At 46.2% G+C, this 27741-nt stretch overlaps 1 protein-coding gene across 1 annotated transcript in view; it reads right to left on the bottom strand.

Annotated features, from left to right (window-relative positions):
* Positions 1–27741, bottom strand: part of LOC138295328 (uncharacterized) — a 298639-nt gene that overhangs the window by 41854 nt on the left and 229044 nt on the right. The window contains exon 13 of the mRNA XM_069233552.1: positions 6388–6534. Within this exon, the coding sequence (XP_069089653.1) occupies positions 6388–6534 (147 nt within the window). The remainder of the gene's footprint in view (positions 1–6387; positions 6535–27741) is intronic.

The raw sequence follows: 27741 nt of genomic DNA, 5'->3' as shown, positions 1-27741 counted from the left end.
GCAGCAGGTGCTGCTCATTGATGGACCAATACAGCACCCACATTGCAACACAATGGAAGGTCAATGGGATGCATAATAGGTTGTGAAACAAATATCCAAATCTCACAATGCAAACAATACCTGCAGAATAGGAATGGCAGCATCAGCATTCATGGGAAGAGGCTGCTCTGGGACACATTTCACGGTGCACATGCCCCTAAAACTGCCTTTGCACAGGAACCGGCCCTTCATATATCTCAGGGACAAACAATATTTGAGCAGGGTGACATGCCTATCTGCCAAATGTGTAAGTGCAAGTCAAGAAAGCACACACAACAGCAACAGCATAGGCCATACTTCTAGATGAAGTCGCTGTAAGGTACAAACATCAAAATGGACACAGGGTCAATCAAATGCAAAGGAAGCTACCACTATTGAACACCCTACATGTGTGGACAAACAAAACTCTACCTCCCACACATGAGATGAAAGTACAATCCATATCAGGGGGACAAATCTAACACCATACATGCTGACATTGGCCAACACTAGATGAAATACTTACCCTAGCAAACATAACACAATGCAATGACACCCCGATTGGATCAATACCAATATATCCATACACTGAACACCTGCCCTTGTCTTAGGTGACCAGCACTGCCCACTAAATCAGATATTGCAAAAAACAGCAACTGGATCAGCAATCAGGGTGAAACACACACAACTGTAGGCATACACAAGTGATTCAGGAACAACATAAAGGTAGAAAAGTAATGGTAGGGCAAATGTGCTCCCAACAAAATAACAGCTTGGGTTTATTCAATTCAAATGCTGAAAAGCAAAGGCCATTGGCCACTCTATGTGAGTCCATGCACATTACTGTGCCCAACCTAGACTCCAGTCGCTGCCAGGGACCCTCTACAGGAAGGGGTATCAAGTGGCAGACAGGCACCTCAGAGTCCATCCTTATGTGTGGTGTGGTCATATTTTGGATGGATGGATTTGGGAGGGGGGGCTTTTTCTTCAGAGGGGTGGGCATCTCCTTGTGGGGGGATGGGTGTGGGTGCTTGCAGGGGAAAAGGCGTGACAGGGGAGGACCTGGATGTCAAAGGGATGGGTTGGGCTGTAGGTGGGGGCCTTTTGAGTTTGGGAGGGAGTTTGGAGGTAACAGGGGAAAGGGTAAGGTCGAAAAGAATACTCTCCTTGGGAAAACAGGTAGGGTCATCAGAAGGGATTGGGGAGTTGGAGGTTGATGGAGTGGTGGGCTTGTCTGTGGGTGTAGATGCCTTGGGTGTGTACATCTGCGAGGTATGTCTGTGTTTGGGTGCTGTCTATTATGTGTGTGGGTGTGGGCATTTGTGCATTTTAGGGGGGCTGGCAGGTGGAGGTACTGGGTGATGAGGGATGGTGGATGTGTGTGTCTGTTCGGGTGGTGTCTGTGGGTATGCTGGATGTGGTGGATGTCTCTGTGGGTGTTGTGGTGGTCTCTGGGGGTATGGTTCCTGAGGAGTGAGGGTCCGTGGGTTGTGAGCTGTTGTCTGGGTGTATGGTGGGTGTGGAGGATGTGTCACTGGGTGTTGTGGTGGTGTCTGTGGGTATGTGGATGTGGTGTGTGGGTAGGTGGGGGTGTCTGTTGAAATGGTGGCTGATGTGGTGTCTGTGGGTAAATGCCGAGTGCATGCATGCTGGTGTGTCTTGTGGTGTTTGTGTCGATGTTTGCTGCTTGTGTGTGTTGAGGTAGGTTCATGCGGATGTGTCTGTGTGCTTAGGACCGGTAGGGCAATAGGGAGTTTTGATTGGGAAGAGAGAGGTGGTGGGAGAGAGAATTGGGGGTGGATTACTGTCATCAGTGAGGAGGCCAGAGCCTGAAAAGATCTCTTTAGGCCAGAATAGAAAGCCTTCTAGGAAAGCATTTGTCTGATGAGGTTGGCTTGCTAACCCATGGATGGCATTCACAATGGCAATCTCCTCCACAGAGATATTTCTCAGGAGGTTAATCGTCTTCTCACTCAGGGCAGCAGGGGTAACAGGGACTTGTGCTGCGGTGGCTGGGGCAAAGGAGACACCAACCCTCTTGGGTGAGTGGGCATGGCCAACTGGGTGGGAAGCAACAGGGAGGATGGTGATAGAACTGAGGGTGGCGGACAAGGATGGTACAGGAGCAGGTCCTGATGGGTCCCCCACCACTAGGGAGTGGCACTGGAGGTAGAATATGAAGATGAGAAGATGAGAAGGTCAATCCTGTGTCCTCTGTGGCACTCCCCTCACCCTCCGGGCTACTGGATCCCTCTGTGTTGGTGGTGTCATGACTGGAGGCACTGTGGCCAGATGCTTCCCCAGTTGGTTGCACCCTGTCTCATTCACTTGCCTGGGATGATGCTGCAAATGCATCAGCTGTGATTAGCAAACATTACCATGATGTCAAGTAGTCCATAGCAACAAACTACATCCAGGTGCCTCCTACATGTACCATACCATATGCATGCATGCCACATGAACTGTCAACAGTTGCCCACAGGAAAAACAGGATCTCAGACAACTCCAATTGCATGGGTGAAGTTGTGCAATCACAGTAACCATTGAACAAGTAGGAGACCATATCACATTCAATGTTTTGCCTTGTGGAGCATACCTGTTACCTGTTGTCATACAATAGTATGCCAATGTCAAGTTCATTCCAACAGATCCCACACAAGGTCATGCAGACATCTATTCATCACATACACAATAACACAACAAGAAATGATGTTCCAAAATCCTGCCATGTTCCTGACAACAGTACAGTATCCTGAAGAAGGTGACATGGAAATACTCATGTCACACTGGAAACATATCAACAATGCACACTTCACCATGTGTAAATTGTACCAATGGAGTCATGGAGGTAGTACTAATGTTGCTCAGATATACTCCATATTTGGCATGAAAATGTATACTGTAAACAAAATGTGCAAATTGTCTGTGAGATATGTCTCTAAAATCCACAACACAATGGCCCCAGAGAAATCTCCACTGCTATATGGCACCCCTTACTATGACAAAGTCTGATTGCATCAGCAGATGCCATTAATCCTTTGTATGATGTAGAGGCCCAGGGATTTGCAAGTACTTATAGAAGGCCCTCGAAATGTTATACAGATTGACAGTGTTACAACTCAGATACTCTGGGTATTGAATTTTGTTGAGGTACATGAACAAGACAGTGGCAACAGCTAAGCTGTGAGCATGCATGACATTGCAGTTTTGTGACATTGTGTTGTGACTTGCCAGACTCCACTCCCCCAGTTATTCCTGTCAAGCCCTGAGGATGCAGGATGGCCAAGACCTTCTCCTCCCAGGAAAAGAGTCTTAACAGGGCACTGTGAGGGCCACTGCCAGTCTCCTTGGCCTCCAGCTGCTTCCTGGTGATCAGGGAAATGACCTTGTCCCTGAGGTTGTTCCACCTCTTACTAATGTCCTCCTTTGTGCGCAGGATGGTGTCTACAGCAATCACTCTATCGGCTATCCTGTCCCACATTTTAATTTCCCTACTGAGAGGATTGTAATGGACTTAGGCTCCAAACAATTGTGGCTCTACTCTAATGATTTCATCCACCATGACTCTCAACTCATCCTCTAAAAATCATGGGTTTCGGGCCGTGACATGCCTAGAAATCAAAGGGGGATGAAAGTGACTAATTAAACAAGACAGGTGAATATGGGGAAAAAATAGATGATGTGTGTGAAAGGTGTAAAATGGGATGGGGGAAAAAAGCACTGACTTATGACCAAAAATTGACAAAATGATTTGTGGTCTGTCTTGCTGTGCTACAGTGGCAATACAAAGGATTGTGGTTTGTGAAGGGTGTGTTTTATAGTGTCCTTTGTAGGTGTGTCCACTTGGCCAATGTGTGTCAGCTGTGTTGTTTTGAATTCATCCAGTGTGCACTTGTCTGTTACTTTGCTGAACGAGGACCGAGGTGGTTGACTGCCACGGCAACTGTGTGTTTGAAGTAGGCTTGGTGTTTGGTCCAGGTGCTGATGGCACTGGAGGTCAGACCGCCCTAAATCGAAGCCCCTGTGCCACTGGCGGTCTGCCTTTTTTGCTTGCCAGTTTGCCTTTTTTGCTTGGTGGATGATGGTCCTTCCTGTATAAATCATAAAATGGTGTTCTGGGGACGGCCAGCGCAGCATTTGTTTGGGGACCGCCAACATGGCAGTCTGGCGGGCTGACCACCAAACTCGTAATCAGGCCCTAAATATTAGTATAGCACTTAGAAACACAATAGCTCCAACTGAGGCTATCACAACGTCTTGACAGAGTCATTCCCAATAGTGCAACGCCACTCGGGTGGGAGTGTGGGCTGGTCACGGAGTCGCACGGACCCCAGGTACAGTACCCTGGAAAATGAGGAAACAAAAACTACATGGAGTCAGGGAAGTGAGGCGTCACTGGAGTCGGTGTGGTGTTGGTTCCTTACTGCTGCTGGGGAAGGGAGGCATTGGTTCATTACTGCTAGGCAGGAGAGGTGTTGGTTCCTTCCTGCTAGGCGGGAGAGGTGAGGCATCGGTTCCTTACAGTTGCAGAGGAGGTGATGCGGCATCAGTGGCGAGGCATCAGTTTCTTTTGACAAGGTGGGGTCGATGAATCCAGCAGGTCAAGACACAAGGCGTGTCACAGGTGCTGTGGTGGAGTAAGAGTTGGGTGTCACGAGCGTCAGTGACACTGCACTCGGGACTCAAGCTGTGGTGGGACTTCACAGGTGCTTTAGCGGTGTGGAACCTGCAACATTGGTCTCGATTTTTGTACTCAGTGGAGACCACGGCTCAGGTCTTTACAGCTGCACGGAGTCAGACCGAGGCACCTATTCCGAAGTCGCTCTGGAGTCGATGTACATGGTTTCTTCTTGGTTGCACCAGAACTTACTCCCAAGGGCACAGGAACTGTATTTGGCACCACCTGGCAAGTCAGGACTCTTAGCAAGAGAGCCCAGGTGCTGAGCAGTCATTAAAAATGACGAGAAAAATGGCGCAGGGGAATTCCACTTTTCTGGGCCTCCTAATGGAGGAACGCTCCCCTTGCATTCATTATGCCTGGCAGAGGCATAATGTGGTGCAAAGAGTTACAAAGTGGTGCAATGCATGCATTGCACCACCTTGTAAATTGGGCACAGCGTTTTTGTTAACCTACCTCCACACACCATAAAAAATGATGCTAACGTGACACTAGGTGGCGCTAGGCCTTCTCTAAATTTGGGCATTAGTTTTTCCTGAATGTGTCCTCGTTTTTCTTGTTTCAGAGAGCCCTGGGCACCCACATGGAGTGTAGTGTGGCACTTCTCTCAGTGCCCTCCCATTTCTGTAGAAATTATTTTTCCACAGCTTCGTTTTTTTGTGTTTTTTTTAACACAATTGTGATTATCAGCTTTCAGGGAAAAATTATACCCTTTATCAGGCAATCTAGTTGACAGAAATTATTTTTCAAAATTGTGACTTCAAACGGCTAATATATACAAAACAATTTCAAACCCTTTCACTGGCATGTTATTTAAATGTCAATCTCTCAAAAACTACTCAAAGGAAGCAGAAGCATGCTTTCCCAGAAAATGTCCAATTTCAAAGTGTGAATAGGTTCAGTTGTAACTGAGAGCAAAATGTACAATGGGATCTAAAATGGGAATGCTGATTTTTTGACTCCCTATCACCTTAATCTTTTTAATGTGCACAGATTTGCATGAAGTTTAACTACCTGGACCTCACCTCGCTACAGTAGACAAGGGCCAAATTTGGCGCATGCTCATCCAAAAAGGCCACATTGATGGGCAAATAAAAAAAACAAAATCTGTGGAAAGTGTAGTGTGAATCATAACTACACAATAGCGACTGTCACTGTGTAATAATGGAAGATAATATGGAATAGAACGTTTTTGTTCTTTATACTCGAGAATTTTGAATTGTGTTTTTAATTCATATTCAAGTGCACTCAATTATATACTCCTTAAATTGTGCAAAGCAAGAAAAAGATGAGAACAGCAGGAGAAAGAAATCATATTATGTGAGGCCAATAGAATTATAAAGTTATGTTATGCCATGTAATTTATCTTATGTAGTGTTATGTAATTCTATGTCATGTCATGTCATGCTATCTTATGTAATGTTGTATTATGCTATGTCATGCCATGTTATGCTATTTAATGTAATTTTATGCTGTGGTATATCATGTTATTTTATCTTATCTTATGCAATGTTATGTTATGCTATGTCATGTCGTGTTATGCTATCTCATGTAGTATTCTGTAATGTTGGTCTTCTAAATCCCAACAACTCACTCAAAGGATTTTGGGTGCTGTATGTGAAAAGGAAGCAGTAGAGGTTAGTAACTGACTCCAGACCCCCAAGATGGTAGATTGTTTGAAGATACTTTACCTATCACAGCAGGCACACATCTTTTCCCGCAGAGGTTGCAGCACTTCTGAGTCTTCGGACAGTCTGTGTCGCTTTGGCACTTTGGGAGAGGCAGGTGCAGCTTGCATGCATCTATTTCTTTGGGGCAGGTCCCCGGATGTGGTGCATCTGTAAAACACCAACAGGATTGAACTAAAAACACAGCCACCCTGAGCTAACAGCACAACTGCCACAGGCTGTTCACAGATCCTCACACTGAATTATCCTTATATATGGTTTGACTCCTTTGGAACTAAGGGGAAAAAGCTTCCAATATCTTCAGAGAAACTGCACACAGCTGAAACTACCATCTCTTGTAGGTTACATTAAGGTGCCTCATATAGAACCCTTTTCCTCCCTCTCATATCATCCTCCTTCTCCCTCTTCTACTGCTCCTATTTGTCTTCCCCGCACTATTTCTCTGTGACTCCTCAGTCTACAGCTCTTCTCTAGCACTCCTCATTTTACTTCTGTCCTACGTACACTCATCTCCATACTGCTGATAGCTCTACTGATCTCCACTCTACCCTATTCTTTCTATTGCTGTTCTCTCTAATGTGCCTTAGGCCATATGTACGAACACATTTTCCCATTGACACAGAATGGGAAAAACCCTTTGATACATCTGGCCCTTAATCTCTTATTTCTTGGCACTCTTTTTTCTATCACTCCTCACCCCGCACTTCACCGTACCACTCCTGACTCCACTGGACCTCTCTGTACCACTCTTTTCTGGTGCTCCTCGCTGTCCAGAATTTTTTCTGCAGCTCTTTTCTCCATCTCTCCTTCTTTCACCATGTTTCCTAGCATCAATCTTCTCTGTACAGTTCATCAGCCCACTGTTATTCTCTCTACTGTTCTTTCCTCTTCTTTTCTTTCTTCTACTCCTTGCTCTCTTATTCTTCTCTCAACTGCTCCTCTTTCACATGCTTCACTCTACGTCTCTTTTCTATACCACTCCTGACTCCACTGCTCTTATCAATACCACTCCTGACTCTACTGCTCTTCCCTATTCCACTCCTGATTCCACTGCTCATATTTATACCACTCCTGACTCTACTGCTCCTCTCTTTACCACTCCTGACTCTTCTGCTCTTCCCTATACCACTCCTGATTCCACTGCTCATATTTATACCACTCCTGACTCTACTGCTCCTCTCTTTACCACTCCTGACTCTACTGCTCTTCTCTATACTACTCCTGACTCTACTGCTCTTCTCTATCCCACTCCTGACTCTACTGTTCTTCCCTATACCACTCCTGACTCTTCTGCTCTTCCCTATACCACTCCTGATTCCACTGCTCATATTTATACCACTCCTGACTCTACTGCTCCTCTCTTTACCACTCCTGACTCCACTGCTCTGCTCTATACTACTCCTGACTCTACTGCTCTTCTCTATCCCACTCCTGACTCTACTGCTCTTCTCTATACAACTCCTGACTCTACTGCTTTTCTCTATAACACTCCTGCCTCCCATACTGTTCTCTACTTTTCTTTTCTATACCACTAGCACCAACGCAGGCACCCTTGTACCATGATGCAAGGGTGTCTGCCTTGTTGGCAGGGCTGTTTTATGTAAGAAGAGGCACCTGCACAGAAACAATCCATGGAGGTTTTTTTCCTCTTTGTATGTGTGCTGCAAAATGCAGCACACATAGTAGGAGAAAAAACATGGAGAAATAAATATATTTCTCCTCGAACCTCCTCCCTTGAGAAGGTGTATGATTTTGATGCCTTCTCAAGTTTACACATCTTTGTAAAACTCAGAATGTGCCAAAACCCATGGATTCTGCATGGGAAAACCCACCACAATGCCCATGGAGCTCCCCCCTATCGTGGTGTAAGGAAACACAGTGACTTGTGCTGCATTTCCTTACACCTTATCTATGAGGCTATGAAAAGCTGTGCATGGCTTCGTAGATAAGGGTCCGCACTCTGCAGTGCCAGAGCACCACAAAGGTGACTCACTGTTGGCGCATGGAGCTTGTAAATATGCCCCTATATTTATAATATGTCATAACAGAACTTTATGTACAGGGTCTAGGCCATTTGGGATTGGGGGGTATCCAGACACTCTCGAAATAGGGTCAGAGTTTACATTTCAGAAATGAGTTGATAATCTACCTAAACGAGAGCTGTGATGTAAGTTAGTGATAATATTATCCCAAAATATGAATTTTAATTGTGTTTTGGAAGACAATGTTAGGAAGGAAGGGTCAGTTCAGAAAGTCCAAAGCCACAGTTTGGTGAGCCAACATTCAATATACCTGAACCAGGGAAAAGTGGTGTTCTCATCTAGTTCCAAAAGTTCTCTCATACCCTTCTGATATGGCGCAAGCTCCTGTACTGTCCAAATCCTCACCCAGAAGAGAAGAGGCCTTAACACTGCTACATGCTCTTCTCTCCTGAGTGCAACATCATAGAACATGGGGATAAGGGGAGTGCTTTTGGGACACGTATTCTCACTCTTGGTCAGCCTTTTCACATTTGAATGTCCCCCAAATTTTGGCACCATATAGGGCCACTACTTGTGCTTTTAAGTTATAGAGGTCAATAGCGGGAAGACTGGTCTGGGCAATGTTGTCTGATGATTTTTGAAGATTGCCATAGCTCTATGCAGAAGTACTGCCCTTTGTTTTGAATGTGCGAAGTACAGGATAATTTACTATCAAGCATAATAGCCAGACACTAAAGTTTTGGTACACGTTCAAGCATCTTCTGCTACAGAAATAAATCCCCTCTGAATGACTTGTGGGGTCTGATCCCCCTATATTTGGTCTTAGTAGCATTAATCTCCAGTCCCTTGTTTTCACAATATGTGTTAAAATTATCCAATAATTGCTGCAATCTTCCAATCCTCATTAACCTGCAGGGCCCCATTATTCCAATACAAGAAGTTACACTGCACTCCGTTTCTCAATCCTCACCCACTGCCTTTCTGTTATTCCAGCACAGGGCCAGGATTAAGCTCTGTCTATACCCCTAATCCTGATCTGAAGTGCCCCAATAATGCAGTATCAGGGTTCACATACACCTAATGAACCTCCTGCGGTTCTGCGGTGCCTCCTGCTGTTCCACACTCTGACTTCTGTTTGAGGATGTAGTGGAACACATTAAATCTATTCTTAGATGCCATCTTTATTTGGGAGGGTATGTTTCACTTAGCTCACTCCTTTGTTTCCTTAACTCCCTTTACTCTCAATATTTTCTTTCTTCCTCACTTTTCTCTTTCCAGCTCTTAAAATCCACATATTAACAGTTTTGCTCTTTCTTTCAACTGTTTATTTCTACTCCTCTCCTTTTTTTATTTCCCTCTTCCTCTTGCTACTTCCTCATTCAAACTTATAAAAACTTTTATATTTCTTTCCTTGTATCATTCCTCTCTTTTTTCATCAGGTGTTCATTCTTTCACTCTATTTTCTCTTCCCTTCATTCTTTCTTTGTCGTTTTTATTTGCTCTTTCCTTTGACTCAGTAAACGTCCTTTCACTTTTTTTTTTAGATCTTTCTACCTTCCTCTGCTGTTTTTCTTATCTTTATCTGCCAATTCATGTTTTACTATAAATCCCTCTTTTTCCTATCTGTATGTGGAAGCCACAAGTTACTAGTCGGGACCCTAAGTGTTAAAGTTGTTTTCCAATTCTGTGGGAAATGTGTTAGTACATACATGCCCTGGTTCTTTTATTGCGTGTTTCTCTCACCATCTCTCTTTTTTCTCTGATGTTAAATTTTTTTTTACACTTCTTTTATTATTGTTTTCCTCTTTATCTTTCATTCAGTAGCTTCCTTCCTTCGTTTCCTTTGTATCATGTTTGCTCTATTCTCTTAGTTTTCATTTTCTGTTTCTTTATTTCCCTTACTTCTTTTATTTCTTTGTGACCCCTTTCTCTTTCTTTCTTTTGTTTGTTGTATTAATTTTGCTTCTCTTTTTCTGCCCCATTCGCTTTCTCTCCTGAGGTCTAGTTATCAAAAGAGCAACAGGTGCAGTGGCACCGGGCCCAGGAACCTATGGGCTTCACTCAACTCTAATTACTGCTCTATTTTCCTACTGAAATTGCAGTCAACCATTTTCCCTTCTTACTCCAGAGCCCATGACAATGTAACTACGCCACTTGTCCTCTCCATATTTACTCCTGACTCCCTCTTTCCTTTCACCCTCCAATCCATCCCAAAATATATTTTTTTATGGTGCTTTGAGCATTACACTCTCATGCCAAAAGTTTATTTCTGATAAAGGTTTATGATAAATGTATATTTTTCTAAGATAGACGAATAAGGTAAATGGAGGTGCTTTAGTTAAATCCTGGACCACTGGAATGACATGGCAGGAAAAGATGAAAATATGTGGCAGGGTTGACCAATCTGTGTAGCAAGAAAAGTCCAGTTATGAATGTACAATGCCAGTCGCTCTAACTCAAAAAAATGTGAGATCCATTGCATTGAAAATGCTTGTTATACATGTGAGGCACCCCTAAGGTAGGCCCTAGGTAGCCCCATGGGCAGGGTACAGTGCATGTTAAAGGTAGGACATTTACTAGTGTGTTTTTATCTCCTAACAGTGAAATACTGCCAAATTAGTTTTTCAATGTTGCAAGGCCTATCTCTCTCATAAGTTAACATTGGGACTGCTTTTAAATAACTTTTAAGTGCAGTTTCCCTTTGGTGGCAGATCAAGATGTATAGTGTGGGGTCTCTAAACTCACAATTTAAAAATACATCTTTTGGAAAAGTTGTTTTTTAGATTGTCAGTTTGAAAATGCCACTTTTAGAAAGTGGGCATTTTCTTGCTTGAATCATTGTGTGACTCTGCCTGCTTGTGTATTCCCTCACTGGGTCAGACTGACAGTAGGCTGTTTGTGAATCTACACTAGACAGTCACAGAAAGAGAGCTAGGGTGTAGCCTGCATATCCTGATGGGCCATCTGGGCTAGGGTAGAAGGAGGAGTGGTCACTTACACCTGAAAGGACTGTTCCTGCCTTCACACAATGCAGTCTCCAATCCCCTGGGGTGAGTCTGGGCAAGGCAGGATCTTGTGAAGACGTTCCTTTTAAGTTTGCCTACTTCAAAGGCAGAAAGGGGTATAAGTATTGGACCCAAAACCCCAGATTTGTAGATTGCTTCTGGATACAAGAGGAACCTCTCCAAAGAAGACAAGCTCAAGAGCTAGAGGAGGAGTATTGCCCATTTGCCTGTGACTGTGCTTTGCTGCGTTGGTCTGCAGTTGCTGCTTCTGCCTAAAAGAGGACAAAGGCTGGACTTTGTGGTATATTCCTGCTAGTGAAGTGTCTCCAAGGACTTGGACTGAGTTTGCCTCTTGTTTTGAAGTCTCAGGGCCATCAAAGATTTCCCCTGCCAGCACCTGGACTCTCTGCTGAAACTCTTACACTGCCAAGTGGTGCCCTCCCCAGTCCCTGGTCCCTTGAAAGGTGAAGCTGGTGGAACCCACGTGGAAATCCACGCACAGGAGCCGTGCGGGGAAAATATCGACACACCACCTGCAACCCGACTTTAAAAATGATGCGCCACCTGCATCGCAGCTGAAAATGGATGTACCACCTGCATTGTGGTTGAGAAATCGATGCATCACCTGCATTGCAGCTGTAGAAATGACACAATATCCACTTGCAGCTGCTAAAAATGGCGCAAACCCCACGCAGCACAGTTTTTCATCACTGTGCAGCTGGATTTTGCACGCATCATCGCTAGGCGTCCAAATCAATGTGAACCTGCACGGATCGGAGGTACTGCATCCAGAAATTGACACATTGCTCTCTTGTGGGAGAGAAAACCGGTGCATTGCCTACCCGACCATAGAAGAAACGATGCACGGCCTCACTTGAGAATATGGAATTGACATATTTCTAACTTTTCTGCCGCACGTTCGCCCGTGCAGCTTTATTTTTGACGCAAACCAGGTACTTTATGTAACAACAATGTATCCATTGTTTTTTATGGACTAAGATTCTACATTTTAATAATTCATAACTTCACTTGTGTATGTTGGATTTTTGTAATTTTGGTCTTGTTTGATTTAGATAAATATTGGCTATTTTTCTGAACTGGTGTGGTGTCCATTTTGGTAGTGTTTTCACTGTATTATTGTGTGTTTTGGTACAAATACTTTACACTTTGCCTTTGTGATAAGCCTGAATGCGTGTGCCATGCTACCAAGGGGATGAGCAACGGTTACCTTAAGTGTGTACCTCCAATGCCCTGACTAGAGTGAGGGTCCCTGATTAGACAGAGTGCAAACTGACTGCCAACCAGAGACCCCTTTTCTAACAATTCCCCTCCCAAGAACTCTGCCACACTCTATCAGACTATTTGCACAGCAAGATAGCCAACATCTACAACATATAGCCCCAACTCACCGATATTAACTTCAACAACCTCAACCCAACCACTCACACCAACCAAGTAATCACCACATGAAACCAGATCACCACGTACAACACTGTAGCCATCATGTCCACCATCCACTCTGGAGCACACACCAATCCCAGTCGCCATCACTTATTCAACCAAGGAACTAAGGAATTCTGTACAGAACTCACCAACATCCTCAATGCCGCCATTACAATGGTAGCCTTCGCTAACAAATGGAAGCATGCAGAGGTAAAACCGCTTCTCAAGACAATCTCTGCGGATCCCAGTGAACTGAAAAATTACTGCGCCACCTCACTGCTCCTATACACCACAAAAGTCCTAAAGAAGGCCATCAACCACCAGCTCACAGAACACCTGGAGAAAAACAACTTCCTTGAGGCCTACCAATCCAGCTTCTGCACCAACCACAGCACAGAAACTGCCCATATCACAGCCACAGGTGACATCAGATCTCTCCTTGACCACAGAGCAGCCCTGACCCTCCTCATCTTATCAACGGCATTCAATACTGTATTCCACAACACCCTCCTCAATAGACCGAACAGCATTGGTATGCAGGAAAATGCCCTCAAATGGGTTGCCTCATTCTTCACAGGATGACTGCAGAGAATCCACCTACCACCCTTCCCCTCCAAACCTAAGAGCATCATCTGCAGCGTACCCCAAGCATCAACACCTACATGGCTCCCCTCACTAACATGTCAGATCCCAAAAATTCAACATCATATCCTATTCAGGCAACAGACAACTCATCCTCTTACTCAGCAAAGACCACCACCAGAAGTAATTTCTGCAATGCCATAACCAGTTTCGCCAAATGGATGAGAACTAGCTTACATAGCTCTGATATGCATTTTCCTATGCACCTTGAACTTTCAAAGATAGCACTTTAATATACCAAACTATTGCATTTTAGACTTAAATCATTTATTTTACTTGTCTCATGGAGTTACATACTAGATTTGCTGGCACGTTCCCAGGTATCATTATGTTATACACTGACACAGTGACGCAACGCACTGCTATGTGGATCAGCCTCAGTTTCCATGAAAAAGCAAACCACCCTGCTGCAACCCATGTTTGAGTTTTTGGATGTGGGTAGGTATTCAGCAAAGTTTACAAATTGGCAAATAAGTGAATCAGAGCACTCAAAGTGCCACATGGGTATTTCCCTCTACATTATATCTCAGTAATATTTGTATTGATCCTCCTAATAGCTACAGAGGATTCTTTTATCCATGTATACGCAGGGGACCTGAACAACCTGGGGAATGCATGAACATCTGATATATTTTCCTTACTACTCGTATCATGATTTTGTTCCATTAGCGAGTCCCATCTGTCACTGTGTGAAGTGGCCTGTGCTGTGCCAGCTATGACACTTAGGCCCCCTTGCGGATGGCGGTTGGACCTACGCCAATGCAGTGGTTCGAGTGCCATATTTTAACTCTGGCAGTCGTGCCATTATGGGACCACCAGCACTTCCAGGATCAGAGATCTCGGAGGTCTGGTAGTTGCGGCGGTCATAATCTGCCAGGGAAAGCCCTGCAAGCACAATTATGACCTTGTTCTCTGCCAGCCATTTAATGGCGGTAGCTCTGCCATAAAAAGGCAGGCAGAGAACGGGTGCAGGGAGGAAATGGCACCATTTACGTAGGACAAAATATTGGTTGCAAGGTCACAGTTTTCCACACTAACATGCAGGGAGGCACCTCAGACGTCATGGATTTCTTCTGACAGTGTGGAGAACTGGTGTTTGCACAGTTACCACACAACTGGGGTGGGATCTGATGCACAGTAACTTTGCATGCTCCAGTTTTGTTGATCCCTGGAATAAACATATCTGCTTTACATAAACACCCCATGAGCCTTCAAATGCCTTTGCTACATCTCAACAGAAGAACAAGAACTGCAGAATATTATGGTACAATTACCTGGAACGAAGTTGCCCAAGAATAGAGGCTGTTCAACAATGCTGAACTTTTCTTTGGGAGCATCCTGCCATTTGTCCAAGCTAAAGCAACAGCTCGTTGAATCCAAATCACAAGGTGGTAGCTCCTCAAACTCATCAACACCACCAATGATGGCTTCAGAAATAGAAAAGGAAATGTGTACCCTAAGAATGATGATGGTGCAACACCGTTACGTACTGGACCTTATGACAGTCATGCAAGGTGGAGTGCAGCAAGATAAGATCTGCATGCTGCACATTCATCCCAGCAAATGATAGAGAAAATCGAACTTCATCAGAAGCAATACAGACACTGCATAATTTTGATACTAAAATGATAGAGGAAGGAGGTGCACCAGATAGTGGTTCAGTGGTTGGTTTGCACCACTACCATCATTGATGTCGGGACTGTTGGGGACTTTGTTACCAATTACTGTGATCTTGTTACTGATAGATTGTATGATACAAGTAATTTTAGCATGCATTTGGAGAATAACTGCTAAGGTGGCAGGGGCGTTTTCAGTTAGAATTCCAACACATGTAGTAGATTAGTAGGACAACATGTATTACCTGCTGCCAAGGGCAGGTCTGAATGAAGTAGATGAAATATCAAATAGAGAGGGGAATGTTGTATGGTATACAAACAAGTAACATGATGTAAAAAATACGAAACACAAAAATATCACACAACATCAGGACCAAGCCAAAACCACATAGCTGTTTAAAGTTAAGAAAAGGTTTAGGCCCAACTCCCACACTTACCGGAATAAGGTGAAAAGTTCTCTTAAGAATGGAGTCAAAAAGGAAACTTGAAATGGTATTCATTTAAAGGCCAACTAATGCCTAACTGATCTAAAAGCCTTTACAACATCAGCACACAACTCACCCGGCACACACACATGCCTTCAAACAGATTGTGGCCTGATTAGACAATAAGTCCATAATTGAAGAAGCTTAGAACACATTGGTGCTTGATTAAACAATGGATGCAGGTAAGAAACTAAAGGGCATATTTATAGTCCCCTGCTGCCACCTTGCACCACACTAGCACCATTATTTTTTACATTAATGAGGCCCAACAGGGCTGAAATCCCTGCGCCATGTTTACTGAGTAGCGCAATGCATGCATTGTGCCACTCTGTAACCCTTTGTGCTACATTATACCTGCGCCAGGCAGACTGTATGCACAGTTGGCATTCCCCTGTTAGGGGGGGCTGGAAAATTGGTGCAAGGTGCTCAGAGCAGGCATTAAAAGGGGGCTTCCATTATTTAGAATGGGCCCCTATGTACTCTGCAAGAGTAGCGCCAACATTTTGGAGCTGCTCCTGCAGAGTACATGAATAGCGTCAAGAAAAATGACACTATAGCCCCCTACCCTGCGCCATGGTGCACCGTATTATAAATACGACGCACACATGGTGGCGGTAGGGGGGTACTAAGGGGCGCAGGGAAAGTGGCGCTGCACTCGGTGCAGCACCACTTTTCTTAAATCTGCCCCTAAGGGCTATATTTATGGATGGTTAGTGTCACCTTAGCACTTATTTTGGCACTAAAATGGTGCTAACCTAACTCTATATTTTTATTTCGATTCTATGCCCATCAAGAGTCAAACTTTTGGAGTTAGCACTAAGTTTTCAATGCGCAAACCCATCTTTCGTCACTGACATGCAAGGTAGGCGTTCCCATTCAAAACATGATGCTAGCCCCCCCCACAGCCATATTTACCTCACGGCGCAGAAACTACATGCGGGTGGGAAGAGGACCTATATAATGGCACTAAGCCCGCTAGGCAGGAGTAATTTTTTGGCTGCTTGTGCATCAGTAACTTTCACTAGGCTGACTAGCAGCAAAAGTTTTCCCGCTAACCAGCCTAACATCATTTCTGACCCACTAGCGCCATTCCCCCTAAAGCCACCCCGACTAGCGTCTTTTTTTTTTTGCTAGCCATTCCTTAGTGCCACAGTGCGTCATTCCATAAATATGACACACGGATGGCTTTAAGGAATGGTGTTAGCCAGCGTTGAGAAAAATGACACACAACTGCATTAGCGCAGTTGTGCGCTATTCTTCATTTATATGGGCCTACATTCTGAGCACACGGAGCCCTCAGGCACACAGTGCTGCCAGCACACAATCTAAGGAGTGCACATCTACTATGAAACACCCAGGCGTTCTTAGACAAAAAACATGCCCTGTCAAAAAGCATTGTTAAATGGTTAATGAAATGTCTAATGGTTTAGTTCAGGAATTCAGGGTTATAGGATCACATGTCTTTAAGTGTTTTCTGCCTTGAATTTGTAACTTACAAATTACTTATTATTTACTATGTGGAATAAAGCCTTGTATTGAATTGTATAAAAAGGTCTGCCTGCGGGAACAGGCATTTGAGATAAACTGCTTAGGTAGCTTGAGCGTGCTGAGGTGCAGTCTGTAGTGATCTTCTCCCTGTCGCAACAGTTAGTGCATACTGTCTTTGGGTTGCCAAGAAGAGTCTGCATTTCTATTTGAGTTGGGAGCGTTTTGCCCACCTCGTAACGCGTTCATGTGTTATTTAGTGCATATGATTCAGACAGCTGCTTATGCTGCTTTATATTGTCTTTCTGATCTTCTAAATCTGACCTCAGTAACTTGATTTGTGTGTTTCCCTTTTCCTTATTATTAAGAATTTACTTTGCAAAGCTATTTTGGTTGATACAGTTGAGACATTATTGTATGCTATTGTGATATAGGATTGGGCATTGTATCTTCAGATGGCAGTTTATTCCTCCTTTCCACTTTGTGTACTTTCAGTGCTTTGCTCCAGTTCAAATCTTTTCACAGCTAGTAGAAAGATCCCACACCAGATGCAAGACTACTACATCAATTAAGAAACAATTTTGATTCCATCTAACAAGAGCCCCACATATGAAGCAGGGCTTCTACTGATAACTATTTTGGAATGGTAACGAGTACATTTGAATAATGAGCAATACTCCATATGGAATGTCTATGAGCTTCCCAAAACTTGCAATGAGGCTATAATTAGGCATACACTTGGTAAATTTGTAAATTTAAAGTTAGATTACGGACCACTGGGATTCAGCTTGCAGTTTCCAAGGAGAGCTCTATGGTGTGCACATCAACACATCACACTATCTAACAAGCTGTAATAGGATCAGAGCAGTGAATCTGTGCCCTGTTCATAGACAGGCTTGCATTAGTACTGTGGCTGTCACAGGGTCTGTACATCCAAAGCCACAGCTATGCTGGCAGCACTTCTGGACCCCAACACAGTCAGTATCATGGTGGCATGTTCTGGGCAGAGGACTCATCATGCAGGTAAATGTTACTGTAGGGCACACACCAGACTTCTCTATCAATAAAACAACATTTGCAGAAATACCACCAACTGTGAATTTCACACGAGAACTGCGTGATGCCCTCACCCATGGATTTTCAGTAGGAAGAGCATCCTATAAGTCTCAGAATTTCTTAGAAAAGAAGGACTTATCAGTGTGAAGCCCTGGTTGAAATTATGAAGATAGTAACTAAAGATATGTGTCCATCACATCAGCCACCATTCATCACAGTCTCAGTTAGACGCACCCCTGTTGTATGGAAGATAGGATAATAAAGTATTGTATGTATAGAATGCCTTATCTTTCAATACTGTTTTGTGTTATCACTTTTGTTGACGATGTAATGAATATAGGTGACTCAACATTACATTTGCCACATGGGGCCTGATTTAGATCTTGGCATTATTACTGCCAAATCACCGCAGCAGCAGACAGTTTGGGTGTGATAAAAGTTGTGAGAGTGTCTGCGTTGGTATAAAAGTTGTGAGAGTGTCTGTCTAGGTGTGAGAGTGGGTGTGAGAATGCCTATCTGGGTGTGAGAGTGTCTGTGTTGGTGTGACAGTGGGTGTGAGAGTGTCTGTCCGGGTGCGACAGTGGGTGTGAGAGTGTGAAAATCTGGCTTGGTGTGTGGTGGGTACCTAAGGTATTTACACTTATACCAGGTCCAGGCAACCCCTATTAGTGAAATGTAGGCAGTGTCTAGAAGCCAGGTTTGCTAGAGGTAGCTGGGGGTGATCAGTCAAGGCTTATCTGGGAGACATGCACAGCTCATGCAATACCACTGTAGTCACACATCACTTACACACATGAAAGAATACACTCAGTGTTACAAAAAGTAAAGTACTTTATTATGGTAACACAACACCAAAATTACTATAGAGACAATACTCCCTTGGGGTGAAGTAATACACAAGTTATATAGACTAGTTATCAGAAATAGGCATTAGAATATTTAGAAAACAGTCAAAATAATATAAAACACTATAGAGAATAGGGGACCTCGGGGGAGCACAAACCATACTCTAAAAAGATGGAATGCAAGTGTGTCACCCCCACCCAGGTAAGTGGAGTGTGTAGAGGGTTGATAGGGGTACCAGGAACACACAAAGGTAAGTATCACAACACCCTCCAGCAACCAGGAGAGCAGAAGTAAATTACTAGAATTTCCCCAGAACACCCACTTAGAAGAAAAGAAGAGAATTGCAAAACCCAGAGATGACTGCAAGAAACCAACGGTGGATTCCTGAGGAGGAAGACCTGTGGAAAGAGGGGACAGAGTCCAGTGGGGGCAGGAGCCCCTACCCACCAAGCTGAAGATAGAAGGAGTTGGTCGACGGTGAGGGAGAAAAGACAGCACTGCAGCCCTTGAGTTGGAGTTAGAGTTGAGTTCTTGGAGGATGCAGTTGATGTCCCAGGCCGGAAGGAAGATTGCAGTCAGGTTTGCTTGTCTGGATTCCACCAACAAGCCTTGGCACAGGCAAGACTCGCGGATGGTGGAAAGTGGAGCTGCCGGGGACCAGCAAGGTCCAGGAGGACTAAACCTGGGAGGTGGAGTCGGAGGGGGCCTTAGCATCGCAGAGAGCCCAGAGAAGCACAGGCAACATGCACAGACGTCCCACAGGATGGGAACACAGAAGATGCAAATGGAGCCCATGCAGCACTACAAAAAGAACTCCCATGATGCAGGAGAGCCACTCAGGTTGCTGTGCATCACAGGAAGGAGTGCTAGTAGCTAGAGCTACAGGAAGACTGAAGACTCCTTGGAAGAAGTGTCAACAAGCCTTGACAACTGCAAAGGATGCAGTGCACAGGGGTACTGTCCTTCGTGGGAAGGCAAGGGCTTACCTCCACCCAAGTTGGACAGCTGGTAGAGAGGACTGTCTGACCCGCTTCTGACCACTTCCGTTGTTGCAGGATCCACGCAGCTCAGCAGGAGAGGGGATTCAAGCAGCCAGTTGTTGTTGCTGTTGATGCCTGCAGATGTTGGGGAGTGACTCCTTCACTTCAAGGGCGATTCCTTCTTCTTTCCTGTGCAGACTGAAGACGGGCTGTCCGCAAAGGATGCACAACCGGGGAAATGTTGCAAAAGCTGGAAGGGGCCAGAGAAACAATGTTGCAGGCAAAATCTTTATCTTTGTTGCAGATTGCCAGGTCCTAGAGAGTCCAGGAGCAGTTTCTTTGGTCAGAGATAGAAGTAAGTGATGCAGAGCGATCTTGCTGGAATCTTGCAAGCCGAATCTGAGGAATCACCCAAAAGAGAGACCTGAAAGGGGGATTGGTCACCGAGCTGCGGGACCACCTATCAGGAGGGGGCTCTGATGTCACCTGCCTGGCCTGGCCACTCAGATGCTCCCAGAGTTCCCTGTCAACCTTGGATTCAAGATGGCAAAACCCAGGAACCCTCGGGTGGAGCTCTGGGTACCAACCCTGGGGTGGTGATGGACAGGGGAGTGGTCACTCCCCTTTCCATTGTCCTGTTTTGTGCCTGAGTAGGGACTGTAGGTCGCTGAACTGGTGTAGGCTGGTTTATTCATGAAGGGCACCAAATGTGCCCTTCAAAGCATACCCGTGGCTTGGGGAAGCTACGCCTCCCAAGCCATTTAGCACCTATTTCCTAAGGGATTGGGTGTAACACCCCTCTCCCAAAGGAAATCCTTTGCTCTGCCTTCCTGGCCTTGATCTGGTCAAGCAACAGGAGGGCAGAAACCTGTCTGAGGGGTGGCAGAAGCTGAGGCTGCCTGGAAAACCTCAGAAGGATGTGGAAGCAATGCTGGGGGTCCTCTAAGAAGCCCCCAGAGTGCATGTAATCATGCAACCAATACTTGCGAAAATATTGGGGGATGATTCCAACACATTTGATACAAAACATGCCTAGATCCAGAGTTACCATTATGTAGCTGGACATAGGTAGTGACCTATGTCCAGTACACACGTAAAATGGCGTTCCTGCACTCACAAAGTCCAGGAAAGTGGGTCTGAAGTTTGTGAGGGCACCTCTGCTAGTGCAGGGGTGCCCTCACAAACAGGTTCATGCATTCTTTTCCCCGAGCTGAGAGGGCCTACCATAGGGGTGACTTATAGTGACCTGGTGCATTGATCTATAGTGAAAATGGGTGCATGCACCCGGTTCACGCAGACTGCAATGGCAGGCCTGCAGAACCCTTTGCATGGGCTCCCTATAGGTTACAGAATAATTGCTGCAGCCTATAGGGATCCCCTGCAACTCCAATGCCCTGGGTACCTAGGTACCACAAACTAGGGGCTTCCATGGAAGGCCAGTATGCCAATTGTGGGATGAAATACAGAGTTTTGGGAGTGAGAGCATAATCACTGGGCCCCTGGTTAGCAGGATCCCAGTGAACACAATTAAACACGCTGGCATCAGGCAGAAAAGAGGGTAACAATGCCAAGAAAGAGGGTACTTTCCTACAGAGAGTGCCTATCTGGGTGTGAGAGTGTCTGTATTGTTATGAGAGCAGTTGTGATAGTGTCTGTCTGGTTGTGAGAGGGTGTATTAGAATGTCAGACTGGGTGTGAAAGGGTTATGTCTGGATGTGAGACTGGGTATGAAATAGTGTGTCTGGCTGGGAGGCTGCATGTGAGAGTGAGTGTCTGGCTGAGACACTGGGTGTGACAGTGTCTGTGACTGAGTGTGAGAGTGTGTAGAGGGATGCCAAAAGTGTGTACAACCATTTGTACATATTTTTTGAAGTTTTACAAGATCTGTAGATGCACTGGTGGATTTACACCGAGATCCGCTCTGAGCCCTGCTGGGGATCATCAGATCTCAGAAAACATAAAAAATATTACTTATGCATTTTTTACTAGGTATGTATGTCTAAGGCACCTTTATATGATCCCCCTGGAGTCAGGGACCTCTTCCCTGACCCCATCTTGTACATTGTCCCCCTCATGTCAGCCCAGGGGACCATTTCCCAATAAAGCAAAATGGTGGCCACAATCTCCCTGCCAGATTGTGGCCAGCCAATCAGATTCTTCCTGTGGTGGGTGGATCTGTGGATTGACCTGCAGTAGATTTGTGGAGGAGCTGCATCCCTAGATATCTATAGTTTTTGTTTTCCTTAAATAGCTCTAGTTCTATGGAAACATGGTCCTAACTATAACTACCTAGTGGCGACTATATAAAGATATTAACCCAGAAAGTATGATATTTTCATGATTTTGAGAAAATGTGCTCAGATGTTTTTGAGTTCAAAATGTAAAGATATCAGTACGGTTGGTCCCATAGGAGTCCGGTGGGACCACAACATAGAAATCTGTGAAGGTCTTTTTCCTCATTAGCCTACTTGGTACTATGGACTCAGTGGTCCTGATGCACTGAAGAGCTTTGAAGGAGCAGTCAAAAGCTCCTGCAGAAGTCCACAAGAACCCCTTGGGGTCATGTGGGACTCCTGCAGCAGATAGCCCAGACGACTCTGAGCTACAATGGGAGTGCAACAGTACTAATAAAAAAACGTTAAAAAAAGTAAAGTGTGGTTTTAGAGTCTGTGGGAGGTTGAGCATTCAGGTAGGGTTGTTTAACAATGAGGGGCTGGCAATGAGGTCTACATCAGGCTGGGCCCTGGGGCCAACTCCATGTTGCACATTGTTAGACTTGGCATCCTTGGTGTGGTCCCCCCTAACTTTTTGCCTCTGTTCCTCAAGTTGTTGATGTGTGCTGGACTCTGTTTTTGCTGTCTTTGATACTCTGGGCACTTTACCACTGCTATCCAGTGCTAAAGTGCAAGTGCTCCTATGTGAAATGTATGTGTAATTGGATTTCCATTATTGGCATATTTGATTTACTAGTAAGTCCCTAGTACAGTGCACTAGAGGTGTCCAGGGCCTGTAAATCAAATGCTACTAGTGGGCATGCAGCACTGGTTGTGCCACCCAAATTAGTAGCCCTGTAAACATGGCTCAGACCTGTACTGCAGTGTCTTTGTTTGCAGTTTTAAACTGCCAATTCGATTTGGCAAGTGTATCCACTTGCCAAGCCTAAACCGTCCCTATTTATATATGCAAGGCACCCCTAAGGGAGGCTCTAGGTAGCCCCATGGGCAGGTGCAGTGTATGTTAAAGGTGGGAATGTACCTATGTGTTTTACATGTCCTGACAGTGAAATACTGCCAAATTCGGTTTTCACTGCCTATCTCTCTCATAGATTAACATAGGGGCTAGCTTTAAATTTTATTAAAGCTCAAATTCCCTTTAGGAGCAGATAGAAATGTGTAGTTTGCGGTCTCTGAACTCACAATTTAAAAATACATATTTTAGTAAAGTTGGTTTTTAGATTGTGTGTTTGAAAATGCCACTTTTAGAAAGTAGGCATTTTCTTATTTAAACCGTTCTGTGACTCTGCTTGTTTGTGGATTCCCTGTCTGGGTCAGTTTGACAGATGGGCTGTTGGCACTTCTCTCTAGACAGTGACACAAAGAGAGCTGGGGTGTAGCCTGCATATCCTGATGGGCCATCTGTGCTCAGGGGAGGGGAGGAGTGGTCACTTACACCTGAAAGGGCTGGGCCTGCCCTCACACAATGCAGTCTCCAACCCCCTAGTGTGTGTCTGGGGCCTAGCCTGGGCAAGGCAGGAGCTTTCAAACAAGAGAGACTTTTCTTTGAAGTTTACCTACTTCAAAGGCAGAAAGGAGTATAAGTAGTGGACCCAAAACCCCTGAAAATTAGATTACTTCAAGGATTCAAGAGGAACCTCTGCCTGGAGAAGAGCTGAAGAGCTGAGGAGAAGTGCTGCCCTGGCCTTTGACTATGCTGTGTTGGGCTATCCTGCAGTTGCTGCTTCTGCCTGTGCAAGGGGACGGAGACTGGACCTTGTGGTATATTCCTGCTTGAAAAGTAACTAATGGCTTGGATTAGAGCTTGCCTCCTGTTTTGAATCCTCAGGGACAGCAAAGGCTTCACCAGCCAGACCAGAGTCTACTTGCTGTGGACTCTAGCTTGCAAGAGGGTGCCATTCCAGTTCCTGGACCCCTGGAAGTGAATTCCTGGACAAAAACCAGTCTAACGACGTTGGACGATGCTGTGCGACTTCGCAAAGGATGCTGCTGTCTGGAACCATGACGCTGCTTGCCCCGAAGCCGTGGACCTCACTGAGTGCGATGCTGATGACCCAGTAAGCTGATGCCACTACCCCGGAACTACAACACCACCTGTCCCAAGGCTATTGACCTTGTAGAAGTCCGACAACACTGTAGGCTTCACATCGCTGCAGCTGCTGATCCCTCCCGACTTCGCTGACACTGGCGTGTCGTAAGTCCAACATCCATAACGGCCCAATGCCATTGCCGCGCCTGCAGCCCTGTGACATCATCACAACCCGGTGAGGTTGCCCCGCAGCATCGTGACTCCGCCGGACTTTGCATCTGTCAGAACAAAGGGACCGACTTCGCATCTGATACCGCTTCACCTAAACTGCCCTGTAGTGAGGGCCCGACGCCGCTGCGTGACGCCTCTGTCCTTCTGTCCCGTGGCACCATAACTGATGCAGCATCAGACCCAGCGATGCCGCTCTCCCCAACTCCGTGCATCAGCCTGTTTTCTACTTGTTTCTTAAGGTACTGTACTTGGAGGTCGAACGACTCCATAAACTACGCCATTGGCGTTGCATTGTAGGAAACAACTCCATCACGACATCGCATAATACCAACTTGCAGTATTTGTGCCTCAAGGCACTGTTTTCATGCTATTAAGTGGTAAATTAATATTTTTTAACTGTATGTTGTGGATGTTATCCTATTTGGTCTTGTTTTGTTCAGATAAATATTAACTATTTTTCTAAACCTGTGTTGTGTTATTTTGTAGTGTTTTCATTGTATTAGTGTGTGTGTTGGTACAAATACTTCACACATTGCTTCTGAAGTTAAGCCTGCCTGCTCGTGCTAGCTACCAAGGGGGTGAGCAGGGGTTAACTGAGGGTGATTCTCTTTTACCCTGACCAGAGTGAGGGTCATTTCTTGGACAGGGGATAACCTGACTGCCAACCAAAAAAAACAATTTCTAACACACATGTGGAAAGGTTATGGTGGTCATTACAACCCTGGTGGTCGGTGTTAAAGTGGCGGTAAGACCGCCAACAGGCCGGTGTTCTAAAATTTTGTAATTACAACCGTGGCGGAAACCGCCAACAAAGACAGCCACTTTTACACTCCGACCGCCACGGCAGTACAAACAAACAGCATGGCGGTCACCGCCAACAGACAGGTGGGAGACAATGTACCACCCACAGTATTACATCAGGCCAATCCGCCACCTTTTCCGGGGTGGATTCACTGCAAACAAAAACACGGCGGAAACAGGACTCCGAAGGGAAAAAACTCACCTCTGCACACCCCACGAGGAACCAGGACGCCATGGAACCAGACCATCACATATTCCCAGCCTTCATCTTCTTGCTCCTCTACCAGGAGCACGAACGCCGGCGCAAAAGACCACAGTGAGTACTGCACCTACGACACAGGGGAGGGGGGAGGGAAAAAACAGAACACACACACGCAAAACCCCCACCTTCACCCACTACAACACACACACAAATACATCATGATACATTACAGTTACACCCCCCAATCCACCGGAAGAATGCAAAGACAAAAGGAAATGAGATGAACGATTGCAATATATTAAAATTCAGTAGTCAAATAAAATACATACACTATTTACAAATATTTACACCAAGAATATTAGTCCAGGGTATTCCACCATTAAAGTCCGTGGACCACTGGGCCCACACTGTATGGGCGAGGCCCACACAAGATATCCGAACGTGACGGAGAGAACACTGCAGGGGCATCAGATTGAAATAAAACAGGCACCTCAGGGGGAAGGGAAAGGGGTGGCACCTCAGCCGGTTGAGTGCACGACGCCAAATCCACGAGGGGGCCCCATGCCCACTGTTCAATCCTGGGGAGTGCAAAGCCACAGTCTCTCAAGTCTCTACAGTGGGTGGGTTGCCCACTGCTATATCCTGGGGAGTGCAAAGCCACAGTCTCTCAAGTCTCTACAGTGGGTGGTTTGCCCACTGTGCAATCCTGGGGAGTGCAAAGCCACAGTCTCTCAAGTCTCTACAGTGGGTGGGTTGCCCACTGCTCTATCCTGGGGAGTGCAAAGCCACAGTCTCTCAAGTCTCTACAGTGGGTGGGTTGCACACTGCTTTATTCTGGGGAGTGCAAAGCCACAGTCTCTCAAGTCTCTACAGTGGGTGGTTTGCCCACTGCTACATCCTGGGGAGTGCAAAGCCACAGTCTCTCAAGTCACTACAGTGGGTGGGTTGCACACTGCTATATCATGGGGAGTGCAAAGCCACAGTCTCTGAAGTGGATAACAGTCTCCACTGGTTCTGGAGGGGGCTTGGTGCCCAGAGTGCTTCATCCTGCCAAGGACAGAGGCAGTGGATGCCTTTCTCCACTGGTTCTGGAGGGGGCTTGGTGCCCAGAGTGCTTCATCCTGCCAAGGACAGAGGTAGTGGATGCCTTTCTCCACTGGTTCAGGCGGGGGCTTGATGCCCAGAGTGCTTCATCCTGCCAAGGACAGAGGTAGTGGGTGTGATACTCCACTGGTTCTGGAGGGGGCGTGGTGTCCAGAGTGCTTCATCCTGCATGTGGCGGTCCTGTCTTTGGCAGCGGTGCATGTGGCGGTCCTGTCTTTGGCATCGGTGCTTGTGGCGGTCCTGTCTTTGGCAGCGGTGCATGTGGCGGTCCTGTCTTTGGCAACGGTGCTTGTGGCGGTCCTGTCTTTGGCAGCGGTGCAGGTGGCGGTCCTGTCTTTGGCAGCGGTGCTTGTGGCGGTCCTGTCTTTGGCAGCGGTGCATGTGGCGGTCCTGTCTTTGGCAGCGGTTCAGCTGCTGGCGGTTCTGTCTGGCCCAGCAGTTCAGCTGCTGGCAGTTCTGTCTGGGCCAGCGGTTCAGCTGCTGGCGGTTCTGTCTGGCCCAGCGGGGCTCTTGCTGGCGGTCCTCTCTGGCCCAGCGGGGCTGATGGCGGTTCTGTCTGGCCCAGCGGGGCTGCTGGTAGTCTTCTCCACAGTGGTGATCCTCCCAGAATTTGCGGATTTCTTGGGCCCCTCCCCCACCTTGGAAGGTGTTGCTGCTGACTCCACACTCCCACCTGTGCCCCTGGGAGCGGCTTTGCTGGCTGTTGTGTTCCCACTCTCCTGCCGGGCACTGGCCACCTTTTGATGCTTGACAGGTGGGGGACTGTCCGTGCTGTGGCTCCTTGCCACACTGGGTGCCCTGCTGTCTGGTGGACTCCAGAATCCGGTGACTACTGGCACCACTGGTCCCGGAGATGTTGTGGCTGAGGTGCTAGGTTGGGACCTGGAGAGTCGGTCCCTAGGAGACTGACGGGGTGGGGGAGGTGAGGGAAAGAGGTCAAGGGTGCGCATGAAAAGTTTCTTAGGAACACTGGGACGGGTAGCTGGAGGGGGTTTGGGAGTGGAGTAAGAGGTTGTGGTTATAGGAGGTGTATGTTTGGTGACTTTGGGTGAAGGTGCATGCGCTGGAGGCTGTCGTGAGGTGGATGGATGTTGGGTGGGTGTGTGCCTGCGTTTGTGTACCTCGGGAGGTGGCGTCACAGACACACTGGGAGAGGACACAGGGGATGTGTGAATGGTAGTGGGGGTGGTGACTGCACGTGAGCGGGGTGCTGGTG

Source organism: Pleurodeles waltl, chromosome 5, assembly GCF_031143425.1.
Source record: "Pleurodeles waltl isolate 20211129_DDA chromosome 5, aPleWal1.hap1.20221129, whole genome shotgun sequence".
In the NCBI taxonomy this organism is placed as follows: domain Eukaryota; kingdom Metazoa; phylum Chordata; class Amphibia; order Caudata; family Salamandridae; genus Pleurodeles; species Pleurodeles waltl.
The sequence above is the reverse complement of the archived record's forward strand: the minus strand, read 5'-3'. Positions and strand labels throughout refer to the sequence as shown.